Below are 24,389 nucleotides of genomic sequence, written 5' to 3'. Positions count from 1 at the left end.
CGGAGTCCGGACCGAGGCCGCCGCTCGCCCACGTGTCCGCGGCGAGGCTCCGAGGCGCGGCCGAGGCGGGACCCGGGGCCCGGAGGTCCGCGACAGGCCAGTCCCACAGCGCCACCGCCCCTGTCCGCGCCTGCCCGGAAGCGCTGGCGCCGAGGGGGCGGGTCCGGGAACCGCTTCCGGGGGCGGGGGGCGCGGGCTGGGGCGGCAGCCGGAGCGGCGGGGACGGGCCTGGCGCCGGCGGCGGCGGCGGCGGCGGCGGCGGCGGCGGAGGGGGCGCCGCGGGCGGGCGATGTGAGCGCGGCGCTCTCGGCAGGTGAGGCGCGCCGGTCGGGGGCGGCGGGCGGCGGGCGGCGGGCGTGGGGCCGGCGGGGCCGGCGGGGCCGGGGGCAGCCCTCGGCCGCTGTCCGGCTCCCTCTGGGCGCGGCGGGGCGGGCGCCTCCGCGCCTGGTCAGTCCTGCGGGCGGGCGGCGCGGGCTGCAGCCGAGGCCGGGCGGGGTCGGGAGGCCCGGGCACCTGCTCTGGCCAGGCGCGCGCCGCGGAGGGGCCAGGAGTGCTCGGCCGCGGGTGCGGGCGCCGCCGGTGGGGCCGAGGGTCGCGCTCGGCCGGCTGCCGCGGGCTCCCCGGCCTCCGCCCCGGGCGTCTCGGGATCCCCTGCTTCCGGGCCCCTCGCCCCAGCGGCGCTCCCCCCCTTTGTACGGGGGCGCTGGATGGTGGAGTGCCCTGGAGAGCTTGGCCGGGCCGCGGGGTCGGCCCTGCTGGTGGCCGCAACCGAGCCCCTGCCCCACGCCGCCGCCTTTCTCCATCCAGGGAAACAGGCGGCGGCGCGTCCTGCTTGGCCCTGGACGTCTCCATGGTCACTCTCGCCCTCAGCCGCTCCTGCCATTACGGAGGGCCGGGCTGGGGTTGGCCTCCGGGTGTAAACAGTGTCTTCTCGGCTGGGCGGCTGTGCTTCAGGGCGGCACTAGTCGGGGAGTTGTCTTGAGGCTTTCTGCACGCTCTTCCACGCTGGGCCTCAGTTTCCCCACCTGATTAGTGAGGGCTTCAGATTCGCTCTCTAAAGACCCTGGCGGGTCTGTCACTCTGTGTGTGTCTGAAATTACGGGCTGTCCCTGATTCAAAATATTGGGCAGTTTCACTGAAGACTTTTTGCGAATGTGGACTTTTTAGCCACTTAATACACTTGGCTTCAGACAGGCTTTAAAAATGATTCCCAGAAGCTTTTCTGAATCTTACCTTAATTATATTTCATCCCTTGCTTTTGTCCCTAGGAGTCATCAGTCACATCCCGCTGAGTTTTTGCATGCAGATTTTTTTTTTTCGTTGTTTATATTTGCCCATTTTCTCTTTGTTCCTTAGTCCAGGCCCTCTTTGCTTCACATCTGGATTATTGCAACAGCTTCTTAGTTGGTCTGTGACTTCAGAAGTCCCCCGCCTCCCCCCTCCTTCCTTTATGCTAATGCCAAACTTAATATAGGAAGTCAAAAAAAGAGTGGAGTGCTCGCTTGATTATTAAATGTCAGGATGCTGTTCCATGTGGTAGGGGAAAGCAATGGAAGACACACAGCCTCCAAGCAGCTTTACACTGGGTGCTGAGACTTTACCTGTGAAAAGGTAGTTGATTGATGAGACGGGGCTGTGTGCTGTAGAATTAAGAGGAAGGAGAGATGGAGGTCACCAGAGGCTGAGTGGTCAGGGAAGGCTTAGCAAGGAGGTAGGATTTGAGCTGGCTGTTACAGGATGAGTAGGACTCAGATAGGAAAAGAAGAATCAGGCCCAGTGATCCAGTGGAGCTAGTGAATAGACCAGTCTCCTTGTTGAGAAGTGTTCCTAAAGGAAAGGGAATAGGACGAAAGATTGATTGGAGCTTGTTCCTCAAAGAATTTAACACTAGGCCAAAGTTGAAACTATTCTAAAGGGGGGTAGTAAGCAGCAGGAGACTAGGGGTGGTTTGTGATAATTTGCAGGAAAGGAAAGGAGTTGGCTTGGAGGCTAGGAGATCAGCTAAGAGGCCATGGCCTTGAGTAGTATCCTCTTGTCTGCCACACTGGGTCCAGCCATTGCCCACCCCCACTCTTCTTGGTTTGACCCCTCCTCACTTACTTGAACCTATTCCCTGCTTCTCGTTCTCCCATATGTCCTCTGCAGAAGCAAGTTTATGACTGCCTCTAGGGCTTTGCTCCTGTTGTTCCCCCTTCTGAAGTGCTGGCCTCCTTTTTCTTCTCTGTGTAAATTCTCCATTTCACTTCCTTCAAGCCCCTGCTGAAGATGTACTTCCTCCAGAGGGTGTTCCTTGACTGCCCTACCCCCATGCCTTTGTGGCACTCACAATCTAAAGCTCAGGATTCAGCATGTGTTCCTTGGTTATTGAACTTGTTCTTGTCCCAGCTGGAGTGGATGTTTTGTTTTTTTTTAATTTTTTTTATTTATGATAGTCACACAGAGAGAGAAAGAGAGAGACAGAGACACAGGCAGAGGGAGAAGCAGGCTCCATGCACCGGGAGCCCGACGTGGGATTCAATCCCGGGTCTCCAGGATCGCGCCCTGGGCCAAAGGCAGGCGCTAAACCGCTGCGCCACCCAGGGATCCCGGAGTGGATGTTTTTTTGAGGGCATTGTGTCTTAATACTTCTTGTGGAGCTTTGATGGTATCTAATACGGCAGCCAGATTTTTATAAGAGATATTCAGATACTTCACCTGATATTTGTTGGTACACTTTTTTTTTTAATACATTTTTTTTTAAATTTATGATAGTCACAGAGAGAGAGAGAGAGAGAGAGAGAGAGAGAGGCAGGCAGAGACACAGGCAGAGGGAGAAGCAGGCTCCATGCACCGGGAGCCCGACGTGGGATTCGATCCCGGGTCTCCAGGATCGGGCCCTGGGCCAAAGGCAGGCGCCAAACCGCTGCGCCACCCAGGGATCCCTGTTGGTACACTTTAAAAAATTTTTTTTGATTCTCCTCCTTTTTAAAGGGGGCGTCTGTTACTATCAGCTTTCTCTGTTATATATCACTAATGCCCAATGCTGCCATTCAAAGTGGATGTTTTCGGCTCTCACTCTTAGAGTACCCATAGTGTAAAATGAATCTTTGGAAGATTAAAAAGTTTACTTTTGATTATGAGAGAGAAAAAAGTCACGTAATTCTTCTGTTGGAGACTGTGGGGAAAGAACTGCCACTTTGTAGTCAGGCCTGGGTTTGAATCCCAACAAGGCTACTTACTAGTTCTGTGAACTTGGGCAATTTGCATGAAGTCTCAGAGCCTGTCTCCTCTATAGTGTGGAGATAATAAAATCCATCTCATAGGGTTGCTCTGAGTTTTAAAATGAAAAAAAAAATGTATATGAAGGGAGGTAGCAGAGTTTGCAACTCATATTAACTGCTCAGTACATTTTCATCACCACCACCAGCTCATCAGGTATAAATTTATCAAGGTGGAGAGATGAGATGTGGATTTCTATGTGTCTCTGTATCCTTTCAGCTGAAGCACTTGTTGAAAATGTCCGTATCCTGAATCCAGAATACGATCGTTATGTTTTCTTTCCATTCGTTTTCACGTTACTTTAAATTCTGCTTCATGTTTTTCAAATTTCTTAATTATGTCCATTTAATGTTTTATAGCTGACTGCTGAATTTAGCTTAGTGAAGGTCATCAACTGAATGCAGTTTAATATCTAATGGTTATTTTCTGGTTGATATTGATGGCATGGAAAACCTCACAGAAGAAAGTGATTCAAGGTGAGCTTTTCTAACCCTTCTGTTCTAAGAGGTAGGACTTGAGGTTCCCAGCCAGGCTCAGGGCCCCAGAAATGCCAGCAGTAAAGCAGAGGAGATGCCACTTCTTGACATTTTTGAGTTCTTGGTCTTAAGAAAGCTTACTCATTCCTTTACCTGAAACCTACCTTTCTCATTTGGGATGAATTCATGAAACATCCATTTGACCACTTCACAGACAGAGGTAAAGAGATGTTTTCGGACATAGTGGACACCTTGCAGAGAAATGGCTGCAAACTACTCAAAGTACAGCACAGTGTAAACCCTTCACTATCTTTGTGTCGGTGTGATGATACATCCTTAAATGAGAATTTTCTTCTCACTCAAAGTTGATCAGTAAGAGTCCAGCACCAGTGAAAACCCAGCATCTCACCAGTGTGCCTGGATTAAAGTCTTACAGGAGGTAAGAATTTCCACTCAGGACTGACAAATCTAGGTTCAAATCCTGGCTCTGACAGTCATTAGTGACCTTGGGAAAGGTTCTTCATCTCAGTTTGTTTCCTTATCTGTGGAATGGGGATAGTTGCCCTATCTGTGTCAGAGTGTTGTCATGAAGGTTCAGTGAATAGGTAAAGTGCTTACTTAGCATAGAGTACACAGTAGGAATGTAACTGGTAATCCTTAACATTACAGGTGAGGTTAAAGAGGCCATCCCTACCCCGCCAGGACAGCTCAGAAGAAGATTCTGATGTTTTTCATAGACTGGAAGACAAACCCCACTGTCAAACCAAACTGTACTCTCAGAATTAGTGTAACTGAGCAGACTTGGAGAATGTTAACGCCTTGGTAGGAAATCTAACAGTTTGGATAAAAATGTTCTTTCAGGCTCACATGAATTAATGCAGTAAGAACTCTAGACTTGTTTTCTTTTAAATTAGGATGAGTGCTTCATGAATATCCATCACGGAATGCCATTTTATTTATTTTTTTCGTGCATTGGGTTTTAGCAGCACCAGAATGTTTTATGCAGCCCTGGTGTTATTCGGCTGCTGCTTTCTAAAGGATTAGATTGTAATTCATGACAGCTCAAGTTTAGTTTTGATCTAGACCCAGGCAGAAATACCTAGAAAAGTTATTTTTATATAGTTGTTACTGCTGTTACCATGCCTGCTGTCCCTAGTGCTTCCATCTGTGGTCTTTTTCATGACTTTTTGTGTGGAATGGAAATTAGAGATCCTAGGTCTTCAGTGCCTCATAGAGTTGTGGCTCTGGTATCAGCAAATGACAGAATCCAGCAGGTGCATTTTTGGGTTTGGAATCGTGAGCATCTTGATTGAGAATAATGGGTACCTCCTGGTGCCTTAAATGACTTCCAGATTTGTAACCTTGATTTCTTTTATTAGAAGTGTCACTGGGTATTTTTAAACGAAGCAGAGAAAATTAGAGTGTTCAATGGGTTAGATGGGAATGAGCCACCTTGCTAGATTGTGCCTGCTGGAAAGGATGGCCCTACACCTCTTGGGTCTTCAGCAGGAGGAGTTGAGAGCTGAGGGTGTAGCGATGGTGGCATCTGAGGATTTTGAGCCACCAGCTTGGTTCAGGTTGAGTCAGCTGACGTGTGCTGAGAGCCTCTCTCTCTGCCAGACACAATGCTGGGCTCTGGGCACACGGTCCCTGCCCTCAGCTCACTGCCGAGGGTGTGTGCTCAGCAGCACATTGGCGATTGCTTAGATTTTATGCTTGCGCTTCTGTTCGAGTTGTCTTTATGGGGAAACACTTCCAGGGCTTTCCCCAAGAATGTTGTAAAGGGGTTTGCAAGGCCCGTGTGCATGTTTGCCCAGATGGCATTGAAGTGTCCCTTCTTTCATCTTTAGGCTCTCTTCAGAATGGATTAGCAATGCAGGGAGGTGTAACTAGTCTCCACTCTGGTTTTCATTGTTCAGTGTCCTTACAGCTTAAAAAAAGGCACAATGCCGAATTTTATTGATGAAATGTTGTGCTAAGTGTGGGTGTTACATTGTTCTTGTGACCATGTCACAGTACCTCTCTTACAGGAGCAGACAGCAGAACTCTGCTGCTCTCAGCTAAGCTTTTTTCTCTCTTCTCTCTCATTTTACCAGATCAGTGCTCAGTACAATCGTTTGATTACTCCCAAATCGGCATCTGATGTTTCTGTACAGCACCCCACACACACACCCGCAACCTCTTACTACCCGTCAGACAGCTCTACACAGATGCCCAGTGGGCAACCCAGACACCCCTTGTCTGAGGCTGAACTCACTTGCCTCCTAGCATGGATAGCGTCCTGCAGTCTCCAGGTCCTATTGAGTCCTTCTTTGGACTCATGTTCAGGTCGGTGGCTGCCAGAATTGATTTGGAGTTTTCTCATCTAGTATTCAAGGCCCTCCACGTTCTGATGGTGGTTCTCCTCTTTGCCCCGTCACCCCTGGAACCTGAGCCCCAGCCACTCCTCCAGACACCACATGTTTCCCTCCTTTATTCCCAGCTCCTGACATTCCTTTCTGTTCTACTTAAAATGCAGAGCCGTGTTTACCTATTACTAACACCAGGAAGCTTTCCTTTGTTCTATTTTGATTTTTAAAAAAATCTCTTTTGGTCAAAAGTGATCAGTCTTGTCATTGCTCCTCATAGTTCTTTGTTTCTGCCTCTCTAAATTGTCTACTTGATACACTCGTTATCCATTTGCAGCCTTTCTCTCGATTGTTTGGTTTACAAAATTATATATTTTTAGGAAGACTCTTACACATATCTTAAAAATACTTTTGGTGAGAATAATACAGCTATGTGGTAGAACATTCAAGAAGTATAAAGTGAAGCCTGTTTCCCTTCCCCCTCCCAGTCCTTAGTCCTCATTCCCAAAGTCACCGACTTTTATAGTTTCATGTGATTCTTTCCAGAGTTGATACAGCAGTGAATATTTATTCTCTCTAGAAAAATACATGAAAAGAATTCCATATATGCATACATATTGTTCCTTATCATGCTGGTTTGGGCTAAATACTAGAACCCTTTTATAATGAAGCATAATTGATCTATCTGTCCTTTCAATGGCTGTGTAGGGTTTCATTGTTGATTTTTGTTTTTTTGAGCGAGTCTCTCTCTCTCTCTCTCTCTCTCTCTTTTTTTTTTAAGATTTTATTTATTTGGGATCCCTGGGTGGCGCAGCGGTTTGGCGCCTGCCTTTGGCTCAGGGCGCGATCCTGGAGACCCAGGATCGAATCCCATATCGGGCTCCCGGTGCATGGAGCCTGCTTCTCCCTCTGCCTGTGTCTCTGTCTCTCTCTCTCTGTGTGTGTGTGAATATCATAAATAAATAAATTAATTAAAAAAAAAAAAACAAGCATTACCTTATTAAAAAAAAAAAGATTTTATTTATTTATTCATGAGAGATACAGAGAGAAAGAGGCAGAGACACAGGCAGAGGGAGAAGCAAGCTCCCCACAAAGAGCCCGATGTGGGACTTGATCCTGGACCCCAGGATCACGCCCTGAGCCGAAGGCAGACGCTCAACCGCTGAGCCACTCAGGCGTCCCTGAGCCAGTCTCCTCTTGAGGGAATTTTGAAGTTCCCCTTTTCTCTCTCTTTCTATTTTTTTGCTACAGCAAATAAAAATGCTTAGTGGGCCTCCTCGTTACATGTATCCTAACATACTTTTATAAGGGCCATCTATTTGTAGGATCAATTCTTAGCAGTTGATGGTGGACCAAATAATAAATGCCTTGTGCTTTTGCATGTTGATTGATCTGACCAGGTTATCCCTCAGGATTACACTTGCCAGTTCTTTTTAAATATGTGCAAATCTGATGGGTCAAAAAAAAAAGTAAAAAAAAAAAAATCTGATGGGTCACAACTGGTAGCTCATTTTTTCTTTCCCTAAATTCACATGTGTTTAGTCATAAATGAAGCTAAACATCTTTTCATGTGTTTTGTTGCTATTTGTCTTTTCTTTTTCTATGAAATGTTAATTCCTTTGCCCCTTCTTCCATAGGATTTTCTGTGTCATCCCAATCTGATTGGCAATATAAATTAAGGAATTTGGAAAGTAGCCCATTGTCAGATGCATGTGTATTTTTCCTTGGTATGTCATTCACTTCTGGTTTTTGCAAAGGGTATTTTTCAGTTCTTTGTTGTCAGATGTCTTCGTCTTGCCCTTTGTGGCTTCCGGGATTTCTGTCATGCTTGGAAAGACCTTTATTTCATTATTATAAATAAATTCATCCATGCTTTTTTTCAGTTAATTTTTGATGATAATCAAGTCTTATAAAAATACCGTCATAAGAACATACCAGGACCCTCTTTCCATTCTCTGGTGCTAAGAAATCAGTGAATAGGCAACACCTTTGAAAACTCATGTTGCTTCCCTTACCTGCTCTTTCTTTCCTGTGAGCCTCTAGGGTTGTTCGGTGTGAGGGCAGTCATTACCTTTTCAATCTTTTGCTCAAACTCAGTGGAAGGAGCAGGGTGAAAGGAGAAGCAAAGTATGATTAACTGGTGTATCTTTTCACACCCCTGTCAGGATCAGTCCGGTCTACTGGAGACTGTTACTTTGCTGTCTTTGCAAAGTGACCTTTTTATTCTTAAAGCTTATCCTTCAGGGGAGCCTGGGTGGCTCAGTTGGTTGAGCATCTGCTTTTAGTCGGGTAGTGGTCCCAGGGTCATGGGATTGAGCCCCGCACGGGCCCTCTGCTCAGCAGCTGTCTGCTTCTCCCTCTCCCTCTGTGATGTCTCTCACTTTCGCTTTCCCTCAAATAAATAAAATCTTAAAAAAAAAGAAAAGATAAAGCTCCTTTAGGTAAAATGCATTTGTTAGTGAGCTTTGAAACCCTGATTAGGGGTAAGTTTCCCATGTTTATTGGATTTCAGAACAGGGTCTTGTCCTGTCCACACACGCATGGGTGTGGTGAGACATTCTGTAGCTTTTTTGGGTGGGATCTTGAAGAGATTTCAAGCAGCTTTGCTAACTAAGCCTCGTTGAGTATGGTCTTGCATCAGATTTTAGTTTTCTTTTCAGAGTACGCATGCATGTTTATCCCTAGGACCCGTCTCCTGACCTCAGGTCTGTGGGTGGAGCATCGCAGGCTGACCTGGACACAGGTTGTACAGTGTGGCCCTCCCCCGTGGCTCGTGCACAGAGTGCCTCTTTGTGGCGACCTCCCCCCTTTTCTGGTCACCCGGTCTGCCTTCACTCCTCCGCTTGGGTCTGTGTTCTTCCTGAACCTGCTCCTTCTCCATTCCTCATGATTCTGGCCTGCCCCTAGTCTGCGCTGGCCTTGTTGTCCTCGCTGCTGTCCTCGGTGCTTGATCAGCCCTGGGTCGCAGTCTGCTCTGGCTTTGGAACACCAGTCTCAGTGCTGCTTAGAATTTTGTTGAACTTGGGCTAAACCTGTCTTGGTAGCATCTGTTCTGTGACTTCCACCTTTAAACACCAAAAGGACCAGTTACTTGAGCCTCAGACTAGTGGTTTCTAATTAATTGAGGCTGTAGCATGAAGATAGGTGTTTAAGGAGTTGGAATCAGCCAGGGTCAGCAGCTCGGATGGGAGAAGTATGCAGATGAGGGGCATACTGTATCTTAGCTGCAGGGCCACCTGGGACCTTTTTTTTTTTTTTTCCTGCTCAAAGCCCTTACCTCTCTTGGAGATTCTGATCTAGGAAGAGGCTGCTGTCATAAATTCCTAGAGCTGCCATTGTTCAGTCACAGGGTCATGCATTTGTAATTTTGATGGATATTAATAAAATACCCCTCACTCGGCCTTCTCCATCCCCTTCCTCTTCATAGAAGCAGTAGGAGCCCAAGCAGCAATGGGGGAATGTTTACCACTTGTCCCTGTCTCTTTCCCTGGCCACCATGCTAGAGTAGGAATGTAACCTGGGACAAGCTTTCTTATCCTCAGCTCTTCCTGACTTCTGGTCCTGCTATTCCCCACGGGCAAATTAGACAAGGATCAGGAGTTCTAGTGTAGGAAGTCTAGATGGGCAGATTTTGCACTGGTATTGAGAAAGTTAGCCTCTTGGAATCTCAGTTTCCTCATTTCTAAAATGGGGGGGGGGTACCTCCCTCTGTGGGGAAGGCAGGAGGATTCAGAGAAATAATGCATATAAGTCCTTTATGGCATGCCTCGCCCATATCAAACAGTCAGTATCAGTTATTGATGATGATGGTGATAATGGGCTTTTCCAAGTAAGGGAGAGGTCTAAAGGATGTGGGAGGTGGCAGTGACCCCCTTTTACAGTTGCTGAGGCTAGTGGTAGGGGGTGGCTGGCCACAGGGAAGTGGATGAAGGGGACCAGTGTCAGGACTGCCCACCTCAGAGGTGGTCCTTCCCAGAACCCACTGAGACCAGTGGCAGCAGTGTCATCAGCTGACCTTGGCAGAGGCTGTGTGTGAGGTGAAAGCTGCTTCCAGGGGTGTTCAGATATTCTCCCATTAAAAAAAATTGGCAGAGTAGGAAGTGTATGTGTCCATTGGTTGAGTGAGCAGAACACTGTGAAGAGGTTGAGCAGCTGACAACTTGAACCTTTCAGCAGCCCGCTGCAACTACATCCTTACCATGTATGTTTTTTTAGAGGTATTCCGTGTTCTTATCCAGAGTGTAATCTTTACAAACAAACAAACAAACAAATAGAAAAACTATTAAGTATTAATGGAAAAAAAGTATTAATGGTATTGAAGAAAAATGTCCAGCTGATATATGCGTGTTTTTTAAATTCAAAAATAGCAATGGAAATGTCTGGTTTGGGGATGGCTTCTTGCTTAAGTTAATGTGACAGACCTGTGATCAATCTGCTGAGTTAAAGAGTACTGATTCTGCTGTATTTAGTGAGAGGAATAATCAAATTCATTATTGTCTTGCGAAGCAGCTGCAAACTTTGTCTAGGTAGAAAACTAATATATAAATCACTTCTCTGCATTATGAATTGAATGAATTTCATTCCCACATCTCTCTGAGTTGGAAGGAATCTATGTTAAGCCTGTATCAAACTGTGAGACTGGGAATCTTATTCATCTTTGAAATCCCTTTGGTTTGTGCATGCAGAAGATTGAAACTGAATGAGTATTTTCTATAAATGTAGAAAATAATTTAAATTCCCAGTCAGTATGCCATTTAGTGATTGCAATTAAATGTAATATTTGCAGCAAATAAGACAAAAGGCTAATTTCCTTAATTTCCAAAGAGCTCTGACAATTCAATAAAAAGTGCAAATAGAGGTAAAGGATATGAACGGCAGTTCAAAGACAAACTTAGACAAATTGCCATTAAATGTGAGAAAAGATGATCAGCCTCACTTATAATTAAATAAAAGCACTTCAAAACCATGAGATGCCATTTTAAACTGATCAGTCTGGCAAAACTGAAAAAGTGTAATGCTGATTATTGGCAGTTCTGAGGGGGAACAGGGACTTCATGAGCTGTTGGTGGGGGTAGCTGCTGCCGCCTTTGGGACACAATTGGCATGATCAGTGGAAATGAAACCATGATTCTAGCAAAGTCCTCAGCTTGGAGGAAATACCATGGCTATTTAAATTTTTTCCTGTTTAGGGTATCAATTGGGACCTGGTTAAATAAGTACATTTGTATGGCTGTGGAAAGATTTTAAGGTGTATTAAATACATTAAATTAAAAAAGGGGGTGTAGAACAGTTTATGCTGATATGTGTTTGTAATTTTCTTTGAAAGAACACAGAAAACTCTTACCAGTGATTATCTTTGGGAATAGGAACTGGGGAAGAGCTTTGCTACTCGTTTTTTATTTTCTTTACTAGGATTTAAGTTTGTGTGCATGTATTTTGTTTTAAAGATCAAATTAATGCAACGTTGATCTAAGTTAGGTGTAGGCCCACTGACATTCTGTGCAGAGGAGGAATCAAGACCTTCAAGAAACCAGTGAGTAGCCCATGTTGGGAAATTGCTGATCTAGAGGAGTGGAGGCTCCTGTTTGAACTTGATTGTCTCTTGAAGAGGTTCTGACTTGCTTTACCTCTGGACCGACTTGCTTTACCTCTGGACCGCTAGACCTGATATCAGGTCATTGGATGTAGAACTTGTGATTCATGATGCCTTTTGCTCCATTCAGCTTGATAACGTGCCTAGGACTGAAGTTACCTGCAAAATCCCTGTGTGTCAGACTTGTAGAAGCCTCTTACTCTGGAGTGTTGCTTATTAGCAGCTTCAGGCAGAGGGCTTTGAATCTCATTGCCACGGCCAGAAGGAGGTGTTAATGTAAAGGAGAAGAGAGTGAAGCACTTCCTTTCTCATTTACAGAAAACTGGAATCCCTCTCTTAGGTGTTAATCATGGTCTTTGTCTTTTCTCTCCAGTGATTTTCTTTCAAGTGTAGCTCTCTACTTTTCTTCTGAGAAGATAAAGAGCCATGCAGAGGAGGAGGAAGCCTCACCTCAGAGCTAGTTTCGGTTGGTTGTAGACTATTTCAGAAATACTTCATTGTTTTCTCTTTTCTACTGGTTTTTGCCCAGAACTCTGCACCTGTAACAAAGAGAACTGGCTTTGAAGGTAGACTCGGCTATGAATCCTGGCCCACGTTCCTTTTGCCCCTTAATTCCCAAAGCCACTATTTACACACCTTTGTGTCATGCCAGGCAGTATCTGTGTTTCTATAAGGCAGTTGGTGTAGTTAGGACCACGACCTCTCCACTCAGACTAAGTTCATCTTTTAACTGTGGGACCTTTGGCAGTGTCTTGACTGCTTTTCCTCAGTTTCTTCATCTATAAAATAGGAACAATCGTAGTATTTCCTTCATGGAATTGGTAAAAGGATCAAATTAATATATATGTTTAGCACAGAGTCAGTACTCATATGTCGGCTTTTATATATATTCAGTGCATGAATTTCCCTCATTTAATCATGATAGCAGTTGTGCTGGGCAGTAGTTCTTTTGAGACCTTTTCTAGGTAGGAAATCAAAGTTAACCAACTTGTCCAAGACCACATGGCTGTTTAAATGTTCATTAGTACTATTATTATCAGGAAGTGGCAGAGCCAGGATTCGTAGCCGAGTCTACCTTCAAAGCCAGTTCTCTTTGTTACACCATGCTGTCCCCCTAAAAAAATGTCTACTACAGCTAACCTTGATTACTGTGGGCCAAACAGCCACTGTGCTGAGTATTTCCTACTTCTTTTTATTAAGATTGACTGATTGACGGAAAAGGACAAACATTATATGGTCTCATTAATTTGGGGAATATAAAAATTAGTGAAAGGGAATAAGGGAAAGAAGTAAAAATATCAGTGTGGGTGACAAAACATGAGAGACACCTAACTCTGGGAAATGAACAAGAGGTAGTGGAAAGGGAGGTGGACAGGGGGTTGGGATGACTGGGTGATGGGCATTGAGGGGGGCACTTGGCGGGATGAGCACTGGGTGTTATGCTAAATGTAGGCAAATTGAACTCCGATAAAAAAATTTAAAAAAAAAGATTGATTGATTTGAGAGAGGGAGAGAGTGGGCATGTGTGCATGCATGTATACGTGTATGCTCAGGAAGGGCAGAGGGAGAAGGACAGAGTCCCAAGTGGACTCTTTGTTGAGCCTGAAGGGGGAGGCTTGCTCTCAGGATCCAAAACCAAGAGTTGGATGCTTAACTGACTGCACCCCTAGTGCTTTATAGTTCTGCATACTTGTATTTTATAACAAGCCACAAGGCAGTGACTGTTATTCCCATTTTCAAGATAAGAAAACTGAGACTTGGAAAGTTTATGAAGTACCTCACCCAAGATTTACAAGTGGAAAGCAGGTGCCATTTCAACCCAGATCTGACTCCAGATTCGTGCCTCTGACAATTTTATTATGATCTTTTCTGACCTTTAAAAAACTGGATGACGGGGGGCACCTGGGTAAGTTCAGTCGGTTAAGCAGCTAACCCCAGCTCAGGTCATGATCTCTGGTTCCTATGGTGGAACCCTGCCTTGGGCTTCCTGCTCAGCAGGGAGTCTGCTTCTCTCTCTCTCCTTCTTATGCTCTTTCTTTCTCTCTCTCTCTCTCAAATAAATAAAATCTTAAACAAAATAAAAACTGGGGCTGAAGCATCCTGAATTTTTTTTCAATGTTACTTATTTTTAATTACATATTCAGATAGTTTAGAAGTGTGTCTAAAAAGATTTATTAGGGCGGCCCCGGTGGCTCAGCGGTTTAGCGCTGCCTGCAGCCCAGGGTGTGATCCTGGAGTCCCGGGATCGAGTCCCACATCAGGCTTCCTGCATGGAGCCTGCTTCTCCCTCTGCCCGTGTCTCTGCTTCCCTCTCTCCTCTCTGTGTATTCTCATGAATAAATAAATAAAATATTTAAAAAATAAATAAATAAATAAAAAATAAATAAAAAGATTTATTGAAAGCTAGTAGGGCTTCCAGCTACCTTGGCCCCATCCCAGAGGCAGTAGAGATTACTTGTTTTTGTGCATCATTCCAGAAATAGTCTGCATATTGACACAGCAGTGTGTGTGTGTGTGTTTTCATGGTGCTTTATACAAACAACACATATACCGTTCTGCACCTCACCCTTTTCCTTCAGCAGTATACCATGGTGATTATATCATGTCAGTATGAAAAGAGCTTCCTTATTTGTTTTTACTGGTTGTATAATGGTCTTAAGTATGGACGTTCCATAAGTTATTAGCCATGCTCCTCTTGATGAGCATCTAGTTGTTCTGAATCTTTTGTTTTGTCCAGTGCTGTAGTAAATTCCAAGGGCTAAAGTTCCTTGGTCCTAGGGGGACATGTATTTGTAATTTCAGTGGACGTCACTAAAATGCCCTCCAGAGTATTTGCCCATTTTACAACCCACCAGCAGTGTCTGTCAAATGATAATTTGATTTTAAGGTATTATTTTATTTTATTTTATTTTTGTCATTCCAAGCAATAAATGTTCACTGTTGGAAGTTTGGAAAGTACAAAGAAGAAAGTGAAAGCATTTTTTTTTAAAGATTTTATTTATTTATTCATGAGAGACACAGAGAGAGGGAGAGAGGCAGAGACATAGGCAGAGGGAGAAGCAGGCTCCATGCAGGGAGCCTGACATGGGACTCGATCCCGGGTCTCCAGGATCATGCCCTGGGCTGAAGACAGGTGCTAAACCGCTGAGCCACCCAGGGATCCCCTACCTAATTTTTTTTAACAGCTTTAACTGAGGTATAGCTTACATATCGTAGAATTTGATCATCTTAATATAATTCAGTGATTTTTAGTAAATTTATAACGTTGCACAGCTATTACCAAAACCCACTCTTAGACCATTTCTGTCATCCATAAAGATCCCTTGTGCTCATTTGCAGTTGATTTGTTACCTGTTTTTTTTGCCATGTTATTAAATATTCATTCAGCAGATATATTTTTAAAATTTTATCTATTTATTCATGAGAGACACAGAGAGAGAGAGAGAGGCAGAGACACAGGCAGAGGGAAAAGCAGGCTCCCTGCTGGGAACCTGATGCAGGATTCAATCCCAGAACCCGGGAATCACAGCCTGAGCCAAAGGCAGATGTTCAACTGATGAGTCACCCAGGTGCCCTTCATTCAGCAAATATTTATTGAGTGTCTACTATGTGCCAGCAATAATCTGAATGATAGCTAATGAAACAAAAATCCTTGCCCTCTTGGAGCTTGCATTTTGTGAAGCTAACTTTGTATTCTTCCTTAGCATCAGTTTAAATAATCACATAGTATTCAGCATATAGGTGTGGTATACTCTAATAATTCCAAAGAAGTTGGACTTTTCTATTGTTTTCATTGTCTTGCTATTGTAATTGAATATACTTATAAATTCTTGTGCCTATATCTCTGATAGTGCTGAGTCAAGAGAAATGCCTATCATCAGGTTTTTGTTATGTTTGCATACCAGGAGTAAATGAGAGTACTGCAGTCCCTATAGCACTGCCAGCTGGGTATTTTATTTTATTTTATTTTATTTTATTTTATTTTATTTTATTATTCATGAGAGAGAGAGAGAGAGAGAGAGGCAGAGACACAGGCAGAGGGAGAAGCAGGCTCCATGCAGGGAGCCTGATGTAGGACTCAATCCCGGGTCTCCAGGATCAGGCCCTGGGCTGAAGGTGGCGCTAAACTGCTGAGACACCTGGGCTGCCCATGCCAGCTGGGTTTGAATCTTGCCAATTTGATAAAGAATTGTGTCTCATGTTAATTTTTGTTTGTTGATGTTTTTAAGCACTTTATGTTTCAAGACTATTTTAATTTCTTTTGAAGCATCTGTTCATAGCCTTTGCCCATTTTTCAATTGTTATATTTGCTTTTATTGATTTGTAAGAGTTTTATATTTCTTTGCCATATATGTTGTATTTCTTGTAACTTTTCATTTGTTGGTCAAAAGCCATTTATTTAGTTGTATCAAAGTTCTTCTGTGGTTAAAACTCTGTTTTTTCCTCTGGTATCTGTCTTTGTGTGCTTAGTAAGACCTTCTCTAGAAGGTATCTTGGTCTGTGGTGGAAAAGGGATCTAACTTTATTATTACATATTCATATTATCCAAGCAGCATCTATTTCAAAAATTCTTCCTTTCTCACTGATTGGAAATGGCCCACAGGGCCCATCCTGGTCTGCCTTCCATCTGCCTTGATGGCCCCCTGAGGCCTGTCTCCTCTGCTTTCTTCATTGTCCCAACTGTACCTCAGTTCTCTAATGCTTCTTTCCTTCCTGCTCAGGCTCTCGTCTCTTGGTGTGTGGCATTCTGTCTGTCTGGAGAACAGGACCATTCTCCTACAGCACCTCCCCACCCTCCATTATAAAAGATCTCCTAGCTCTTGTCATGTTTTTTAACAAGAGAATGATAGCCCACCTGAACCCCTAGTGCCTGGCACATAGAAGACCGACTTAGAGGGAATGAATTATGCAGTCATACATTTAAAGATATCTTTATGTTTGGCTGGTTTTTTTTGTTGTTTTTTTCTAAATTGTCTTTAGTATTTATTCTTCTAGATCTTCACTGTCCAGTGTGGTAGCCACTGGCCACATATGGCTAGTGAACACTTGAAATGTGGTTATTCCAAATTAAGATGTGCTATAAATGTAAAATACGTATCAGATTTCAAAGAGTTAGTATGAAAAAAGAATGTGAAATGTCTCATTAATAATTTCCTAACGTTGGGGAATGTAGGTGGCGGTGGGTGGTTGAGCGTCTGCCTTCAGCTCAGATCATGATCCTGGGGTCCTAGGATTGAGTCCTGCAACAGGCTCCCCACAGGGAGCCTGCTTCTCCCTCTGACTATGTCTCTGCTTTAGTCAGTGTCTCTCATGAATAAAATAAAAATCTTTAAAATAAAAAAATATAAAAAATAACTTTCTAACATTGATTATATGTTGATAATGTTTTAAATAGTTTAAGTAAAAATGTATAAAATTTTAATTTTTTGTTATTAAACAATGCAGCTGCTAGAAAACATTACACATATGGTTGGTGCTATATTTCTGTTGGACAGCAGCATTCTAGATGAATTTCAAAATCTTCTTGTGAACTTACTAAGTACTTCATTGGGTTGCATTATAGTCATAACTTAATTTGGAGGGAGAGTGTCCACAGTTTATCGGATCTTTCAGAAGTGTAATATGTATCTTCACTTATACATGGTTTTGTCCTTATAAAGTGTTAGTTTTCTTCTTGTAGATCCTATTTTTTTTAATCCTCCTGGTATTTATAGCTTCTGTTACTGTTGTCGGTTGTACTTGTCGTTATCTTACCTAACTGGTTTTTTATGTACAATAATTTTTGAAATGCTCCATTTGCTAGTTCCTGCTTCTAAACAGATTTGTTCCAGTGAGTACCTTGTGTTTTCTGTGTAAATAATCCTATCTGCCTTGAATAGTAATTTTACCTCTTCTCTTCTAATGGCTCTGTGCCTTAATTTTCTCTTGTCTGTGGCTTTGGCTAGAACTTCCAGAACAATGTTAAGTAAGAGAAGAGATGGGCAGACAACCTGTGTCCTCCTGGGGACTAAATGGGAATTAGTCCTCTATGAAAGTATTTACCAGAGTACGCACCAGGGAACACTTAATTCTTGGGAATATTTACATGTGTACCTTGAGAGAAGAGTCACATGCTTAAATGAGTGTGCAAACAGCTGAGTTAAATAGAATTCTTGTTTGCAGGACTTTTCAGGTGGGTTATTATGCTAATATATTGTTTAATCTCTAGGAGGTTGGGATATTGAGTCTAGTGCATGGGCTTGTGTGCTACTAAATACAGTTTGGGAAATGCAGATACAATGTTTCCTTTCTAAGGATGATGTTGCCATTGATTTGCAGTAGGTACTGTTTATTATATTAAGAAAATATTCTCTTCCTATTTTTCTCTTACTTTGAAAAGGCATTTCACTTTCTAAAATCCACATTTGGCATAGTTTTGATTTGGCCATATGGTTTTTCTCCTTTGATTTACTGCTGTGGCAGATTATATTTATATATTTCCTAACATGTAGCCATCCTTACATTTGGTCACAGTATATTATTCTTTTAATAGGTTATATTTCCTAGTATTTCCTTCAGGACTTTAAAATATATTTACTTAGGTAAAGTTGGCATTCGTCTTCTTTATCCTGTTCGCCATCTTCTGGTATCAGATTTAGGCCATATAAATTGAGATGCTTAAAAATTTTTTTTTTAAGATGCCTTAAATGTTTTAACATGCATCTAAAACAGTGTGAACGGCCTGAAGATCACTTATGCTTTGGCACTTCTGTTTTTTATTTAATTCTGCCAATTTATGTTATTCTAAAAATATGTCCATTCCATACAGATTTCAAATTGATTTCAGTCATAAATCTAGGATAAATAAGGCACAGTATTCCTCCTTAACTAAAATGTTTTAACTCAAATTCTGACATGATAAAAAAAATTCTGGTGTAATCTAGTCACACTAACTGGTTGATCCTTTGCTACAAGAGTCAGATATATTTATTTATTTTATTTTTTCATTTTTAAAAGATTTTATTTATTTATTCATGACAGAGAGAGAGAGAGAGGGACAGGCAGAGGGAGAAGCAGGCTCCGTGCAGGAGCCCCACGTGGGACTCAATCCCGGGTCTCCAGGATCACACCCCGGGCTGAAGGCGGCGCTAAACCGCTGGGCCACTGGGGCTGCTCAAGAGTCAGATTTAATTGCACGTTGTTGTGTCTTATAATTTTAAAAATTTTCTCTGCGATTATGCTGTTCTATATTAATAACTTTTTGCTTTCTTTGGGTTTGATTGTTTCTTTTCTGACCTCTTCGATGATTTCATTTATTTTTATACTTTGTTGTTTAATAATAAAAACGTCTAAAGCACTGACTTTCCCTGTTAAAATTTGTTGTTTCAAAATCCTCAATATTTCGAAAAATTTCAAATATATAGAAAAGTTAGATTTTACAGTAAACACCTGAATACACCCATCATACACACTATGCTTGTTAACACATTACTATGTTTGCTTTATCACCTATCTGTCCATCTCTTTTTTTGGATTCATTCTCAAGTAAGTTGAAGATATAAGTAAACTTTACTCCTAAGCCTTTCTTGCTACAGATTTGATATGAGTTCTTTCTTTCTTTCTTTCTTTCTTTCTTTCTTTCTTTCTTTCTTTCTTTCTTTCATTTTATTTATTTGAGAGAGAGAACAAGTTGGGGGGGAGGAGCAGAGGGAGAGGGAGAAACATTCCCCACTGAGCAGGGAGCCCAATGTGGGGCTCAATCCTGGACTCCAGGATCTTGACTTGAGCTGAAGGCAGATGCTTAAACAACCGAGCCACCCAGGCACCCCAGAGTTTTCTTTTTTACTAAATAGTTTTATTCCTTTTTGACTTTCTCTTTGATTCTGTGCTTATTCAGAAGGTGCTTAAATTTCTCTTGGTTGCATTTTAAGCACTAAAATATAATTATTAGATCTGATTTTGTTGTGTTTTGGTTAGAGTGCAGCCTGGGCTGTATACCCTTTCTGGGTTGTGAGTGCTTCAGTGCTGTGGGTTCTTGGCAAGGGCTGCCAGCCTTTCCTAGGTATGCCCAGGCTGTGAGCACTGGTGAATGGTGATATGTCCATCACTCTTGTTGCTCACCTATCTAAGACTCTTTGCTGGAAGAGTCAGCTGCCTACCCAAAAGGATATAAAGGTGTACAGAACCGAAGGGGGAAAAATGCACATCAGGACAGCAACTCAGATTCTAAACTAAGGAGTTTAGCTCCATTCAGTGTGTCCAGTGTGCTCTCTGCTTGAAAAACACCAATTGGAAACCTACAAGTAAGGCAGAACAATTTTTAGATGAGTTTGCGTATTTTTTTTACAAAGTACTCCAAATCCTCAGCAGTAAGTGAAATATCAGGAAAATATGTTTCCTAAAAGGATACCAGATTCTCAGTGAGCTGAAAAGGCCCTACTATATAACGTTATGATTTTGATAAAGATGAATGTTAGGCCATTGGGGCACTAGGCTGATTGATTTTTAGGTTATCTGACTTTAGGTGAATTAACCAAGACGTGAAAGACTGAAAATGAGTAAGAGGAAGAACGCTCAGGTTGACCCTCGGAGGTGAGCGCAGTAGCTGCAGTGGTGGTGGTGGTGTTTTTGCGAGCTTGTGTTTATGCCACTTGTACTTGGTGAGGAGTCACTGGTGAATTATGAAACTCTCTCTTTCTGCAGATTACGCTTCATGTCAGTAGAAATGGACAGCAGCAGTTTTATTCAGTTTGATGTGCCCGAGTACAGCAGCACTGTTCTGAGCCAGCTAAACGAACTCCGCCTGCAAGGAAAACTATGTGACATCATTGTCCACATTCAGGGTCAGCCATTCCGAGCCCACAAAGCAGTCCTCGCTGCCAGCTCCCCCTATTTCCGGGACCATTCAGCATTAAGTACCATGAGTGGTTTGTCAATATCCGTGATTAAAAATCCCAATGTGTTTGAGCAGTTGCTTTCATTTTGTTACACTGGAAGAATGTCCTTGCAGCTGAAGGATGTTGTCAGTTTTCTGACTGCAGCCAGCTTTCTTCAGATGCAGTGTGTCATTGACAAGTGCACGCAGATCCTGGAGAGCATACATTCAAAAATCAGTGTTGGAGATGTTGATTCTGTTACTGTTGGCGCTGAGGAGGCAACAGAGAGCCGTAATGGAGTTAAGGACAGCAGCTTCTTTGCCAACCCTGTTGAGATCTCGCCCCCATATTGCTCTCAGGGACGGCAGCCCACCACGAGCAGTGATCTTCGGATGGAGACGACGCCCAGCAAAGCTTTGCGCAGCCGCCTCCAGGAGGAAGGGCACTCAGACCGAGGGAGCAGTGGGAGCGTGTCCGAGTATGAGATTCAGATAGAGGGGGACCACGAGCAAGGAGACCTACTGGTGAGGGAGAGCCAGATCACAGAGGTAAAGGTGAAGATGGAGAAGTCCGACCGGCCCAGCTGTTCTGACAGCTCCTCCCTGGGGGATGACGGGTACCACACAGAGATGGTGGACGGAGAGCAAGTTGTAGCAGTGAATGTGGGATCCTATGGTTCTGTGCTCCAGCATGCATACTCCTATTCCCAAGCGGCCTCGCAGCCAACTGGCGTGTCCGAAGCTTTTGGAAGTTTAAGTAACTCCAGCCCGTCCAGATCCATGCTGAGCTGTTTTCGAGGAGGCCGCGCTCGCCAGAAGCGAGCTTTGTCTGTCCATCTGCACAGTGATCTGCAGGGCTTGGTGCAGGGTTCTGATAGCGAAGCGATGATGAATAACCCCGGGTATGAGAGCAGCCCGCGGGAGAGGAGTGCAAGAGGGCACTGGTACCCGTACAATGAGAGGTTGATCTGTATTTACTGTGGAAAGTCCTTCAACCAGAAAGGAAGCCTAGACAGGCACATGCGGCTCCATATGGGAATCACCCCCTTTGTGTGCAAGTTCTGCGGGAAGAAATACACACGCAAGGACCAACTGGAGTACCACATCCGGGGCCACACCGATGACAAACCATTCCGCTGTGAGATCTGCGGCAAGTGCTTTCCATTCCAAGGTACCCTTAACCAGCACCTGCGGAAAAACCATCCCGGCGTAGCTGAAGTCAGGAGTCGCATCGAGTCCCCTGAGAGAACAGATGTGTACATGGAACAGAAACTAGAAAATGATGCGTCGGCCTCAGAGATGGCCCTAGATTCCCGGATGGAAATACACACAGTGTCCGATGCTCCTGATTAAGATGGTAACGAAATGCACCCAAACAAAGCACATTAATCAATGCATATTTGTGATTTGCTTTGTTGTAATCTTTGGTTTTCCCAACCATCTGGAAATCTCTCGGTCTCTTGGCAGTTTTTCTAAGGTTTCTGGAAGGAACACTTCTTTGTGTTTATCCTTTCCCCTGCCCTCCCTCTCCCAAGGAGCTCAAAGCATGAAGGGCAATGTATCCAGGGAAAACACAGGCTGACAGTATTCCTCTTTGGCTGAACTCTTAATCCAAAATCTGCCAGTGATTTAGCTCTGCCAACTGGTTGACCCTACATTCTCTGCCAAGAGGCATACTCTCTCGATGTGCGCACTGGCAACAGTGCATTTCCACGGAGAGGGACTAGGATGCCGTCAGCTGATACAAATGGGTAACCTTTTCTAATTTAAAATTACTTTTAGGGGGTAGTTAGACAATTTATATATATATATAATAAAGCGATTATTATATATATAGTATATATATACATTCTCAAATTTGATTTTATTCTGGTTGAGGTGAATGTAAGAGGAATATATAATTTAATACAATGTGAACAGGGCTTTTGACTCTGTCTCGTCCCTACCCGATGTTAGGGTTTTGTCCCTTTATTTCCCCTAACAAAAGAATGTTAATAGGTTTTCATATATATTAATCATTGTGTCCAAAAGCAAGCAAAGCAAATCACAGTGTTCGTAGCTCTGCTTCATAACAAGTACATAAACCAAATGCCATAAAATGTATTCAACTCTAGTTGGAAACCGTTTGGAATTTTTGTTCGTTGTCCAGTCAGTAAGCTGGATGACCCGTGGTGCTGACCTTTTTACATATTGTAGTGTTATATTAGCCAACCCCAAAGGAGCAGTGGTTTTCAATGTTTTTACTGGCCTACGAATCTACCTTCATTCCGTACTGTAGAAACATACATACCAGGTAACTAAATCGAATCACTCTACCATGAGTTAGTACTCGCACTAAGGGAAAGGGATTTGTAGTTCGGTCTACAAAATTCTCCAAGCAGTGTTGTGGGTTGTTTCTCTCTCTCTCTCTCTCTCTCTCTCTCTCTGTCTCTCTTTCTCTCTCTTTTTCAAACAGCTAGTTCAGGTGCACAGCAACTTTTTCTATGTGCAGTTCCCAGGGAAACTGCAGAACTTGGAATTTGTACTTTTTGTAAAGATATACTCTATGGGAATTGCAAGCAATATATCTTAGTATTGTGTGTGCTAACGAGAGCCTCAGTGGCTCCCCCACTCTCAGTGTTTCCTGCTTAAAGAAACCAACAGTCAAAAGGCCCTCTAAGATACTCTGTGTGTCACCAAATCTGTGTGTATCACCATTTTTTTGGTCACGTGGTGCTATTTTTATGTTCGGTATCTTTTAGGTCAGTATAGTTGTAGAAAATGTGAAATCTAATGGTAATAGTGATTTACAATTTTTTTTTCCTCTCTTGCGTTATAGCTTGAAAAGAGACCTCAAAAGCATGTGCTGGCAAACACATTACTGTATGAAAACATACCTGAGTCCTATTTGAATAATGTTTTATTAGTACTTTAGGACATGTCTTCAGTTCTCTATTTTGTTTACCCGTGTGCTTCTAGTAAACAAAAACGGGCTTTTACGAGATGGCTCTGGTACTGTATACTCTGACACAGGGAATTCGTAAGCAATTGGATGATGAGTTTGTGCTGCAGGGCTCCCCACAGGATGTCAGCACTCCAGACTCTACTTGAGAATCTCGACTCTGCAATTTGCAGCTAGTATGTCTCCACAGGGGAACAGCACAAACACCAAAAAGAAAAACAGACACGAAAAGACCCACCTCAGAGGCTAGGAGTTATAGGAATACAAAAATAGATGTTTGCTGGTTTTCCATGCTTTTTTGGCTCTTAAAATACCAAGAATGGTGGGGGTCTGGGGTGGGGGTAGGGTGTTTTGGGGGAGGATTTTGCTTTGTTTTGTTATTTTGAGAAAAGAAAATCATTCAGGCCCTTGTGTGTGATAGCCCCCTGGGGTAGTAGCTGTGCGGTAGCATCTCTTTAGCACACAGGATCTATCTGTTCACGTGTGAACTGCTGCGCTACACATCAGTGTTACTACGTACAGATTACACTCTAATCCTGCTGCTCCTGAGGAGCAGCTTTTTGCTAAATCGGGTATATAAGTATGCCTTCTCCTGTCAAACTGCCTAAGTAAGGGGTGCGTTCTCTCCCTGAAGCACTTGCTCAACTCCTGTCAAAGCCGCGTGCCTCAAGGGGAGGCTGGACCCCAAGTGTTTACCCACTTAAATATGTTCTGGGGTTTCAGGTAAATGTTTGTAATTTTTTTCTTTACATGAAAAAGTTTGGTTTTGATTTTTCTTTTGAAGAATTAAATGCAAAAAATTTGTGTGGTGATACAAATTAAGTTTGTGACAAGAAATGCCCAAATCAAGGACATGCGAGGTCAGGCTCAGGGAAGGAACCTCCTTTTTCACTCAGGCTTGGAGCCTTCTGAGAGGTCT

General features: G+C 43.4%; 1 protein-coding gene across 1 annotated transcript; it reads left to right on the top strand.

Annotated features, from left to right (window-relative positions):
* Positions 1–244: 244 nt before the first annotated feature.
* Positions 245–23,790, top strand: ZBTB34 (zinc finger and BTB domain containing 34). The gene is made up of 2 exons (XM_055337061.1): positions 245–313; positions 20,358–23,790. Exon 2 carries the CDS (start codon positions 20,368–20,370, stop codon positions 21,880–21,882), a length of 1,515 nt encoding a protein of 504 aa, XP_055193036.1. The 5' UTR covers positions 245–313; positions 20,358–20,367; the 3' UTR covers positions 21,883–23,790.
* Positions 23,791–24,389: the final 599 nt, after the last annotated feature.

The sequence above is a fragment of the Nyctereutes procyonoides genome, unplaced genomic scaffold (genome assembly GCF_905146905.1).
Source record: "Nyctereutes procyonoides isolate TBG_1078 unplaced genomic scaffold, NYPRO_anot_genome, whole genome shotgun sequence".
Lineage (NCBI taxonomy): Eukaryota > Metazoa > Chordata > Mammalia > Carnivora > Canidae > Nyctereutes > Nyctereutes procyonoides.
The sequence above is the reverse complement of the archived record's forward strand: the minus strand, read 5'-3'. Positions and strand labels throughout refer to the sequence as shown.

Bases quoted from the DNA above. Each gene is read 5' to 3' on its own strand.
- ZBTB34 (XM_055337061.1), top strand. From the start codon at position 20,368: ATGTCAGTAGAAATGGACAGCAGCAGTTTTATTCAGTTTGATGTGCCC.